Source organism: Aythya fuligula, chromosome 2 (genome assembly GCF_009819795.1).
Source record: "Aythya fuligula isolate bAytFul2 chromosome 2, bAytFul2.pri, whole genome shotgun sequence".
Lineage (NCBI taxonomy): Eukaryota > Metazoa > Chordata > Aves > Anseriformes > Anatidae > Aythya > Aythya fuligula.
Genome location: NC_045560.1, coordinates 101,192,205 through 101,204,864, shown reverse-complemented (window position 1 = coordinate 101,204,864; position 12,660 = coordinate 101,192,205). Strand labels below are relative to the sequence as shown.

The window sequence follows — 12,660 nt, the reverse complement described above, 5'->3', positions numbered from 1 at the left end:
ATCTCTTCTGTGCATTCACAAGTATGGTACCACTTGCAGATCCCCCAGCAGAGTCCTGTGTTTCTGTGGGGCTTAGTCTCCTTTGGGACAAAGTGAGCAGGGCAGAAACGAGAGGGTTCTGATGACATCCCTTCTCCTTTCCTGTCTAATGTCCTTTCTACTTTTCTCAAAATAGCTCTTGATAGCCCAGCTGATCCTCAGTATCTGAAGGGTGCCTAAAAATTGCGGTGTAAAGTACCTCTCAGTCATGTCTTGTTTTCCTCTGTGAGTAGTACAGTAGAAATAAGCCAGCCTTCCCTATCTAGTTTTGACCCGAGATTTCCCCAGGGTTTCAAGATCTGGCTAAAAGGAGCTACAGTTGAATTTTAGGGCTTTCACAGTGTCAAAGGAGTATGAAGAGGAGTTGAACCTAAGGCTCAGCCACTGGCATTGTATACATCCTGAATACAGCCAAAATAATTTATGTGCATTGAAAGTTGCTTATATCCTCTACACTCCTTATTCAGTTTGTCAGGAGATAAACTGCAGTGATACACTTCATAGCTAGTGTTATATCTCACAGTTTTGCAGTAAGAGTTATGTACCTATCACTGTATTCAATTAAGTTAAATTTTGTAAGCATGTCTTTGCTTGTAATTTGTTTTGAAATATATCCCATGTTAATAAACACTTACTTTTAATTTAGCTTATCTAACAAGATAAGTGGCAATTATTAGAGGTCAGCCAATTTAAGTACAGCAAAAAGAAGGTTTAAAGGAACTTTTAGAAAAGTAGTTTTCCCCTGTCCTCTTTACTCAAATAGCAATAATGTGTTCCTTTTAATTAATGAATATGTTTGGGCTGAAACTAGAGAAGGTCTGGACATAATTATATACTTTGAGAATGTTATAAGTGAAAACTTTGAGAAATGAAAACAGATTCTAATTGTCCACTATGTCTTTTTGAGGCTATTAAAACTCATATAATGATCTAATTCATTTATACATTCACTTTGAAGTATTGTCTTATTATAATAATTGGATAATTAACGTACACTAATGATGAGGATGATAATAAAAATAATAATAACTCTATTTTGTTTCTCAGGCATAAGAACAGTGCTACTCTTTGCATACCTAGTAACTATAGCAGGAAGTTTGATGTTAAAAGTCTCTGTTGTTTATTGTAGATGAAATTTAGGAAGATAATTGGGAAGCCTGTTTTATTTCAGTTGTGAATCATCTCTGCATGGTGTTATATTTCAAGTGTGAATCTGGGTTCCAAAGTGCAGTCTTTTAGTATTAAAGTATTAGTTATTTTAAACTTTGCCAACACTCACTTTTACAGAGGACTTCCACCCCCACACACCCCACCCCACCTCCAATTTTTAGAGGTACAATAACATAGCAGTCTGATATTCTTTGCACATTGAAATGAAGGGGAAAACATATTTCAAAGATTCTTTAGGATAGCAGGGAAACTGGATTGGAGAGAACTGTTTTTTTGTTGATGATATTCTGTTTTGTTTTGTTTGGTTTGGTTTGTTGTTTTTGTTTGTTTGTTTGTTTTTGTTTGTTTTTTGTTTTTTTGTTTGTTTTTGTTTTGTTTCATTTTGTTTGTCTTTTAATTTTTATTACAAATGATTGCCTATAAAAATACTCTTTAAAATGTGCAGGCATTTCTTCTTCAGAATGTATTTAAAAATCCTTATTAAGGGAAGAGGTGCATGTTCACAGGAACTGATCAGATTTTAACTATTGCTTTAAAACACCAGGCTAACTTCCTCCTCCCCCCCCCAATAAATAAATAAATAGAATGGTTGAATTTATACATTATGGAGATGTTCTTCAGTTCTTTAATTTTTGCAGTATTACAGCAGCAAAGTTTGAGAGAAAATAACTTGGCCCGACAAAAAACTAATTTTCATCTATTAAAAGTAGATAGCATGACAATATGTTTATTCTTCCCTGATAGGTTAGATTTATACAATGTGAAACGTTGCAGAATTTGAAGTGGCTTAACAAAAGCTAATATAATTAGTTTGTGTTCTATCCTTAATTGTTTTAGATTTCATTGAGGCAAAGAAAAGAGTTTGCTTATATGGTAAGTGGCCAATTAGAATGCAGCTTAAGTCTGGGTCCTGAGATAGTAACCCTTTTACAAATCACCAATAGTGACACTTAGCAATACTTAGCAATAGTGATGACTTAGAAAAAGGAGAGAGTTGAGGTGAAGATTAACAATTTATCTTTCTTTTATATTTATTTAAGTTCTGAGTTTTTTTTTTTTTAAACAGTTACTGTATTTGATAACATAAATTTGTGCACATACATCCTCTAAAAATACCGATTTTGTTTTTAATTTTTTTAAATCTTAATTTTATTTTAAGGGCAAGAAAATATGATTCAGTATCTCTCTGCTATCAGACCTATACATATCCCATCAAACTTTATGTTCTTGCCCTGACATTACTTATCCTGATCTATTTTGAATATGTGTTCATTCTGTCCCTATTGTTTTGTTTCTGTAATCCACCTTTTAAGTTATCAGATAAAATTCTTGCTGCTATATAAGTATGTTCTCCATTTAGTGCTTGCAATAATGAACATAATTTACTTGGTAGCAGTTTCTTAAACCCTTATTCCTCTGAAATGGCATCTGGAGACCTGCCCCAGAGGCATAATGTGGAGGTTGATATGCCTTTCCTTGGCAAAATTCCTGGAGAGCGTTGTTACCATAACAACTCATCATCTTCCAGGGATAAATCTGCATGCAGAGATGGGAAAAACTGTTCTGTCTTTTCTGTGAATTTATATTGCTTTTGTATGATCTATTCCTCCACTTTTCTGATCTCTTAATTTCTCTTTTCCATTCTCTTCCTCCTCTAGTCTGGTGTTTTAAGTTTTGCAGTTCTTTCATGCAATATTTTTTTTCTGCCTCTTAGCACTTTTTTCCCTCAAGTCTTGTTTTTCAGTTTCTTGCATCATGTTCCTATTCTTGATCATCATGTGCTGCTCTTGTGCAGGATGAACTATACTGAAGTCAGGAAAACATGTTTCACCTTAAATTCTCTGAACGTTTTAATACCATATGGATTTACCCAAATCCCTAAGGGTCCCAAAAGACTTGCAGATCTTTTAGCATCCCTTTCTTAGGCTCATAAGTTCATTCAGATGTGAATGGACCTCAGGAAGTCTGTAGTCCAACCTCCTACTCACAGCAGGGCCAACTCTGAGGTCAGATCTGGTTACTCTGAGCTTTGTCCAGTTGGTTATAAACCCCCCCAGAAATGGAGACCGCACAGCCTCTCCAAGCCACCTATCCCACTGACAGGCTGTCCTTGTGGGGAAAATGTTACTTTTTACATCCAGCCTGGACACCTCTAGTCGCAGTTTATGTCCATTGTCCCTATCCCTCCCACCATGCACAGCTGTGAAGGGACTGGCTCCATCTCCTCACCTCTGTGCGAACACTGGGGGCTGTTATTAGATGCCCCTGAAACTGTCCCTGCTCCAGGCTGGAGCAGCCCACAGCCCCACAGAGTAGGAGCTCTGACTGTTTTTGGGGGCACTGATCAGCTTGCCCTGATCTTTCAGTTGTATTGGGGTCCCAATTCTGTAATCCCAGAGGTCTTTATGATTTTCAGGCAGTGATTTTTTTTTTTTTCTTTCCTCAAGCCAAAGCCACATCTGTCTTTGTCTGAAGCAGTAACAAGACTTCTACTCTGTGGCAATTGGATTTAACCATGTGAAAGGAGCCCCAGCTAACTGCAGATAGGATGACTGAAAACTGAGCTAAGGGAGATTTTTTTAATTTTTATTTTTTCCTTTGGGTTACTCCTCTTTGTATTCTGTTCATCTGCAGTGGGCTGGTATCTGCTTTTCTCCTTTTGTAGAGTGACAGCAGCATTCAGTGTGACTGGCATATAGGTGGCTCCTATCCCCATTTCCTGTTATAGTTATGAAAGTTAACATAGCTATTGCTTTATATATTGCTCTCTTCTTATTTCTGGCTTAAGGTTGTTCTCAGCTGCCTGGGCATCACTTGCTAGAACCCCTTCTCTTTGCTACTGTGTTGGCTTTTGCTTTGTTTTATTAATGCACAGCAGATGGTAGTATGCAGGCCATTATTTAGAAATAAAAGGGTGAACAGTTACATTTTGTAGCACGCTCTTCTGCTTCTAATTTTGCTAGTTAGAAATTAAATGACAGGAAGGTAGTGCACAATGCAATACAGAATCAGAATTATGTAAATTCAGACCTTTTCTTCTGACCAAGCAATTTCCAGGACTCTGCACAGCGGAAGTAATATTAAATAGCTGGAATCTTAGAATCATTTCCCTCCCCATTTCATATGGGAGGCACATGTTTGGAAGAAATCAAGTAGGATACATCCCAGAATATCCCACTTGAGATTTTATGCATTTTTTATGCATTTTTTTTCCTTCCTTTCTGGCCCTCCTTCTTATTTACTGTGGATTTTTTATTATTATTATTATTATTATTTTTGGTAGTGAGATGGATGTAATATCCTATTTGGAAGTCATATTTCTATAATTGTAGAAGATTTATCCAACCTATTTAAATGTACAAATTGAGCCCCAGCGTCCTAGTATACATGTAGTCTTCACATGTTTATGTGACACAGAAGTGGATACTGCAGGTCCTAGATAAGCCCATCCATTTTTAAAATGTTCCCTGACCAGAACAGATTTTAGTATAATAAACAAATAAATGTCCAGTGTAGGTCAGTGATAAATTATGATGGATTCAAGAGAAAGTGGAATGAATTGTTCCTAAAAGTCGCTCTCTCTGAAAAGAACTAAATGCATTTCCAAAGAAAATGATCAGTAAAATGTGAAATTACATTGACAAGAAGCAATAGAACACAGTTAATCTGAGTCTTTATTTAAATTAAATGTATTTTGAAATTTAATTGCATTTCATATCTAATAAGATAAGGAAAATGCAAAAATAAAAATAAAAAAAGCATACATGAAATAGCATGCTTTAATTTAAATTACGTTGACAGGGACTGTTTAGTCATATTGTCATATCAAATATTTTGCTAAAATAATGGAAATATAATTATTTCCTGTCATTTACTTAGATTGCAACTGTACTTCCAAAAGGAAGACTGTAGATTGCTATAACATGGGCCACAGACTCACAAACAGAAAAAAATGTGATTTTTTTCCCTACTTGAAAATAAGCTCTTGACATGCTGAGTTGTTACAGCTGGAGCTCAAACTAAGAGAGTTATGAAATGTCACATAAAGATAAGGTCTAAAGTACCTTTAGAAGGACCAGAAGTTTTTTATCAGCAATGTATTATCTGATCTTGTTATGCAGACGTAATTGTAATTTGAGGTTGGATCTACTATTAAGAGATTTTTATTTTTTTTTTTTTCCGTTTAAGAGTTCTGAGTACTTTCCTTGATCATCATCCCACACCTGTATATCTTGCTTGGACTTAGGCTATTGCTACTTGCCACTGTAGACTATCTTATGATAGTTTTATTTTATAATAGAATTATTTACTAGGAATCCACAGCATGAATTTACTGAAATAAGGTGATAGTTGTTTCAGCTAAGGAGAAGTTAGGTTCGACTTCTGAAATCAGGATGGTGTTTTAGATCTTTCCCAAGTCTGTCGACGCAGAAATTTATGTAATCTGAAAAGGCCAGTCCTTTACTTTTACATGTAGTTCAGTCCTCTGATATTAGGCAATACTTGGAAATTCTGGCAGAGAATAGGAAATGGAAGCATTTATGCTAATAGTGTTAGTGTAAAATTTGGGATCTGCATGAAAGGTGAATTATGTTCCTGTGGACATCTTAGGGTACAAATGATTATCCTAGGACGGAAGATAGCAAAAATCTTCAAGGAAGCTAAAATTTTTATTTTCTTATGGAGATTATAAATTCTTCCTCTCACCCTCTCATCTTTTTTGAGTATAGGTGAGATCCTATATCAAAACAAAGCAAGTATGAGTTTTGGGTCCATCTGCAGACAAGGATAAACAAAAATGATGATGATAAGTGGAAGTGCATCTTGAAGCAATCTTGAAATTACTATGAAGTGTCCTGCACATGTGAGAAATGGCAGCAGGAAACTAACTACAGTTTTATTTTCATTCTTGCTCAATGTTTAGCGTTCCTCTGTAAAGAAGTTTTGCATTTTGGTGAACAATCTGAGGCTCACCAAAAAAAATTTGTGTGCAGATCAAGTACATTTCTCTTCCTGAGGCTATGCTGGTGATTACTTATGTTGATGTAGAAATTTTGTGGTAATATAAATTCAGGACTATGAGAGGAAGCAAGCTACAGAAACCAAAACTAATGGGTTGCACTGAGACACTGTTACAAGCTGAGCCTAGCCTAATTTTGCAATGACAGAACTGCCTATACCTATCCTAGAATATCCTCTACCACAGAGATCTTCAGTCTTAGGTCCTTTTTCACCAAATCTTAAATGAAAGGAAAGGAGATAGATGTCTCTTCTATAGCGATGTCAGAAAGTCCCACTAAGAATGAAAATAAAAATAAAATAAATTAAAAAAAAAAAAAAAAGCTTTTGTATATGAAGAAAAATGAACAACAACAACAACAAAAATCTTGGCAAAGAAAGTTTGTTTAAATTAACTATTTATTTATTATTTATAAATAAATTTATTATTTATTAACTAAATTAACTATTACCTATATTCTTTTCTTCAACTAGTGTTCATTGTCATCTTAGAAACAAATAAAATGGTTTTAGAGATTGACAAAATCAAGAAACCAAGTAGAAATAAAACCCAAGGAAATGTATGTGTAGGATGCTGAGTGATGGACATATGAGGCGGGAGTGAGGAGTAGGAGAACTGAGAAGAAGGCCAGGTGCTAGGAGTCCCTTACATGTACCACAAGGAGTTCCATATGGAGGCATGCACTAAGTGATAGAAGAGAAAAGCTCTAAGTTAACATACTAAAATTAGTAAAAACATGTAAGCTATGTAGTCATAGCTTAATACAAAAGGATCTATTTTGCTTAATAGAAGAAATCACAAAAGCTAAGGGTAGGCAACAAATCCATTTGCAAGATTACTCACAAAACGGGTGATAGGGATTTTATTTGTTATTGAAGTTTATTCTTGCTTTGGTGTAGAGGGACATAACTGTGGGTAAGGAAGGTGTTGGCAGGGGAGGAAAATAAGAAAAATGATTTTCATCTTTTTTATTTATTTCTTTTACTTTTACTAATATACCATTTTTTAGGCAAATTTTAATCCCACTATTTTTATATTTCCACCTGTATTGTGTAAAGTCTAGGCAGGGCTTTTCAGCCCATTAAAATCTCTCCTTATTCTTTTCTTCTTTATGATACAGTTTTACTAATGGTCTACTAATGGTTTACTAATAGTGGATAATTCCAGAATACTATATTTTTATTGTAAAAAACAGCAGTATTTTCAGTGAATTAGCTTTTTGACACAAATATAAATAGTTGCAATTTCCTTATAAAAAGGTTTTTTTTTTTAATATATTGAAATTTTGAACTTCTAAAAATCACTGAGATAAAGCAGTCTAGTTGCCAAACCAAAGTTTGTTTTTCATTCATACAAAATAATATAAATTCTAAGGTGTTTATTTTTTTAATTGCAAACATTCAGTGTGTAGAAAAATGATTCATGCTTCATTGGCATTAAACCCAGAATTCAGGGTTTGATTAACTTCAGATCTCTCTAGCTGTGGGAGGAAAGACTTTCACAGCATTATTACTCTCGTCTCTGTCTTTCCGCTCTGATTGTGAAGGGAAGCATAATTTCAAAAGGTGAATATGGAAGCAAAAATTCATGCCTCCGATTGATATTAAAAGTTACATATTCAATAGAAGTCATATTTTTTAGTATGACCTCTCTGTTAATATCAACTCGTATTTCTGTGATGTTAACTGTTGTCTGTTTCCTATAGATAAAACTAGAGCAGTTTCTGTAACTTGTGTTGTTTGATTTACATGAGCCAACAAAGTGCCCTTGCCACAAAGAAGGCTAGCAGAAAGAAGGCTGCATTAGTCAAAGTATTACTAACAGGTCAAGGGAGGTGGTATTTCCCCTCTATTCAGCAGCACTGGTGAGGCCACACCTGGTGTACTGGGACCAGTTCTGGATTCCCCAGTACAAGAGAGACATGGACATACTGGAGAGAGTCCAATGAAGGGCCACAAAGATGATGAAGGGATTGGAGCATTTCTGCTATGAGTAGAAACAGAGACAGCTGGTACTGTTCAACCTGGAGAAGGGAAGGCTTGGGGAGATCTCATTAATGTCTATAAATTCCTGAAGCGAGGGTGCAAGGAGGACAGAGGGCACAGGAACAAACTGAAACATAGTGGGTTCCCTCTGAGTATCAGGAAGCACTTTTTTTTTTTTTTTACTGTGAGGGTAACCAAGCACTGGGAAATGTGGAATTTCCCTCCTTGGAGATATTTATAAGCCATCTCGACATGGTCCTGAGCAACCAGCTCTAGGTATCCCTGCTTACGCAGTTGGACCAGATGACCTCCATAGGTCCCTTGCAACCTCAACTGTTCTGTCATTCTGTGATATTCATTGCTTTCTCAGATATAGTAATGGGACTGTGTCCTAAAGCTGAGTTCCTCTTTCACTTTTCTTTTTTTCTATGTTTGACTAATTATTTTTTTTACTGATCTCTGTATAAATTCCTTTTATCCATAGATTGTTATAATGAAATCAGTATTATTTCAAGATCTTCAGTTCTTGTAAAACAAAGTATTTCAAGGTGTAAGATATGATGTATTTAAAAAAAAAAAAAAAAACAAAAACAAAAACAAAAAACTTTTTTTTTTTTTTTAACTGCCAGAAATACATGTATTTTGGCTACTCATGTTAAACCATTAAAACATTTGATGAGAAAAGTTATATCTCACAATATCTCATGATAGTTTGAAACAAGTCCATTATTTTTGAAGGATGTACACAAGGGAAATATGACCTGCATGAAACTGAATGGCTCTAAAAAAATGTTTTGTTTTGTTTTGTTTTGTTTTTTGTTTAAAACAAAAAAAAAAAAAGAAAAGAAAAGCAAATGTCAGGGAGTTTGGAAGAAGCAATTTATGTTGGGAAGAGGTTATTCATGTACGTAACACACAGGAGTTATAAGAAATTCTGTGCTGTCTGGGGAGGCAGTATGATTCCAGAAACAAAGTTGAAATGTGTTTAAAACAAAACCCTTCTTCCCCTGAATTGAAACTGCTTTTCTTCACTTGTCTTGCATTTTGTTCTACTGAATCTCTCGTGTGGGCACTGAAGAGCAGAATGTCAAAATTTGGTGCTGTTCTGATAGTCTTGTTCTGACATGAAGTTCCCACCAGCACATAAAATAAAATTGTGGTTTTTGTTCATTTCATGCTGACGGTATTTACAAGTGTATAAATGGTCTTACATAGAAAATGTTCTGTCGATATTAAATTAAGTCAGCTTTATGTACTGATCAACAAGACAACCCATAAAATCATCTTTACAGATAGATATGTATGCCTCCTTCGTTGTCTGCAGTTACCAAAGTCTGAAAAAAATTACTGTGAACGTTACGTTACTTTGGTGCCAGCAATGTAAACTTTGTTTTGGATCTATTATTAAACTTATCAGCATTGCAGGACTTTTGGTAATCTTTAACACTTGAATGTTAAAGAAAATAATATGTCTTTACTGTCTGAGAGAGATTGAAAGAATGTTTAATATGTCCTCTTGTCACTATTCAAAGCGTTTATGTTGTCTTTCCTGTTATTCCAGGAAGAAACATTTACTCTTCTTAACGTAACAAGACTTAAGATTGTTTTGTATATTATGAACAGTCATACACATTCTCTGAATAAGACAGTGGTATTTAGTATTCAGACCCTCTCTTGCCCTCTAAGCAAAAATAAAAATAAATAATAACAATAATAATAATAAAAGAACAAAGAGAGAGAGAAATAAATGATTTCTTGCAAAGCCCTATTGTGTTAGGAACCCAATGGCAATGCAAGTGCCCATGTCCAGAAAAAGCCAAAAGGTCACCTTGGGGAAACTACAGGTCTGACAACCTCACCTTAGACCATGGGAAGAACCATGTTAAAACACATTTCTAAAACACATTTCTGGGCATGTGAATGAGAGTTGGGAAAAGATGGCATCAGTTCACCAAGGGTAAATAATACCTGACCAATCTGATATCTATCTATGATTAAATCACAGGATTTGGGAATGAGAAGAGAACAGTGGTTGTTATTGAGTACCTCTAATTTAGCAAAGCTGAAGACATTGTCAAACTAGAGTGAATTTTGCTGAAATCAAGATCTCAACAACACCCATACAGTCCATTTCATGCTTTGTCTCAATTTCTTTCCCTGGCTTCTTGATGGCTGACCCTGCTCATCTGCTCTCAATCTTTTTAGGAATTGCCGTAGCATGCTTTTTTTTTATTTGTTTTACTGCACCATATAAAGCCTGCCTCATAAAAAAAAAAACATTCTTCCAAGTATCTTAAAAGGAATGCTAGAGCTACACACAGGGATCATCAGAACTCAAAAATAAATAAATAAAACCCCACCCACTTGTAGTCCATTTTTTCCCCTTGGTTGATATTTGAAAGAAATTAATTCTGCCTGAGGCAGATGTTCTGCCTGGGTGGAAAACCTAACTATAAACAGATAAAGTTTGCCCAGAGTTACAAGTAACCAAGAACATTTTACGATAAGTGCTAAGCAGCTTAATATAGGCTGTGCTACCAACCCAAGTTGTAAAAACATGTTCTTCTTCCATTTTTGTTAATTGTAGTTATCTACTTGCATCAAAGGAAGCTGGAAATAGATCGGATTGCTTATGCTGTAAATTTGCTCTCGGAGTTTTTGTTTTAATTGATAAGCTTTACTAATATTTGGAAAATAAAATAAATTTGTCGGTTCTGATGAGGATGACAATTACACTCTAAAGAAATGGAGATCTATCCACACAACTGTAGTGATATTAATTGGCATGATCACTGAGTTACTTGCCTGAACCTATAATACACTGTTGTTTCTACATTAGGTATATATTTAATGTAGATTTTGAAATTTATAAAAGTTGTATGAATGTAGAAATTGAAAAATTATTATACAAGACTCTTAGTATCATTGTAATATCTGTGTTTTCAAGCAGAAATTTATTATTAAAATATACTTCACTTTTTGATATATTGAATTTTATAGAATGTTTTACAACTTTAAACAGTAGTTATTTATTTGTTTTTGTCAATGACAAACCTACAAATTTAGCTAGCCTTAGTTGGGGGGGGAGGGGAAGTGTGGGGGGGTGGATATAGGGAATATAGACTGTAGTAAAAATTGCGTTGTGTATTCTTATTTGTATTATTTATAAACTGACCTAAAATATTTTTCTTCATTTTAAGGTAACAGAGCTGCACAATATCAAAAACATAACTAGATTGCCTCGAGAGACAAAGAAGCATGCAGTGGCAATTATCTTTCATGATGAGACCTCAAAGACATTTGCGTGTGAGTCAGGTAAGCAATTGGTATTGCATCTTGGGCTTGATGAAATCAAGTTACACATCAAAGCCTTGCTCAGATGAATTAACTTAAAACACCAGAGAGAATTCCTAAAGTTAAAGAAATGTGTTATAAACAAGAATTCTGGTGTTTGGGGTTTATGTTTTGGGGTATCTTTTTGTGTTTTTGTTTGTTTGTTTGTTTTTCTCTTTGTTTTTGTTTGTTTGTTTGTTTTATAATACAATTTGGGAGATGTTGGGGTTGTTATAGAGCTCTTTCCTCCATTACTCATCTTTGACTGCACCTAGATGGCCTAAAGACTGGAGATTTTCATCTAAATTTGTAAAAATGAGTAAACATTACCTATGGGGTATCATTAAGTCAAGATGTGAAACATACCTTTTTTTTTTTTTTTTTACTAAGTTTTGCTATAGGCACTTGCTAAGCTTATAATTATCATTCCATTGCAAAGAGGTAAATAACAGCTAAAACCCCAGGATATAGTAAAGCTGGATGTCAAGTAGTCTGCAGTTTGAACAGCTACATAGTATAATGAGTGAGTTAAATTGAGAGCAGAATTGGGAATCGTGGTACATAATGACAGGTAGTTATTGTGAGACACTGAACACTGCACTATTAAAGTGCACTGTTTTCTTGTTTGGAAATGCATGTATATATACATCTATGTCTGTGTCCTAAAGATTAGTTAACTTGATTTTTTTTTTAATTAGATTTTTTTTAAATTAGTTACTAATGAGATTTCTGTTGTTGTTGTCGTTGTTTGTTTGTTTGTTTTAATTGACATATTTGAAACTGTGCATTTTAAAATGATATCTTTAAATTTTCATACAAATATTGCATGGTTTACAATCTTAGTTAAGTACAATCAAGTATTTTCAAGCATTGATCTGTTTATCCCATCATGAAAGACAGATTGACAGAAAAACTTTTGTTTTTATAATTTAAATTTAAAAACACAAACATAGAAAAATAATGGCTTCCTAGGATCAGATAGCTGTTCATTAGATAAGTATTTCACATTAAAGTCTTCAGTTCCTTATGTGTGTAAATATTAATGACTCTCTACCTTAATATGATTAATAACCTAATAAAAGCATTTACATTATATTTCAACAGCACAGAAAT

General features: G+C 34.4%; 1 protein-coding gene across 2 annotated transcripts in view; it reads left to right on the top strand.

The window, feature by feature from the left end:
• The window catches only part of DOK6 (docking protein 6), a 245,595-nt gene that overhangs the window by 105,488 nt on the left and 127,447 nt on the right, over positions 1-12,660 (top strand). For both annotated transcript variants that reach the window (XM_032182086.1, XM_032182085.1), the window contains exon 3: positions 11,415-11,529. In XM_032182086.1, the coding sequence (XP_032037977.1) occupies positions 11,415-11,529 (115 nt within the window). The remainder of the gene's footprint in view (positions 1-11,414; positions 11,530-12,660) is intronic.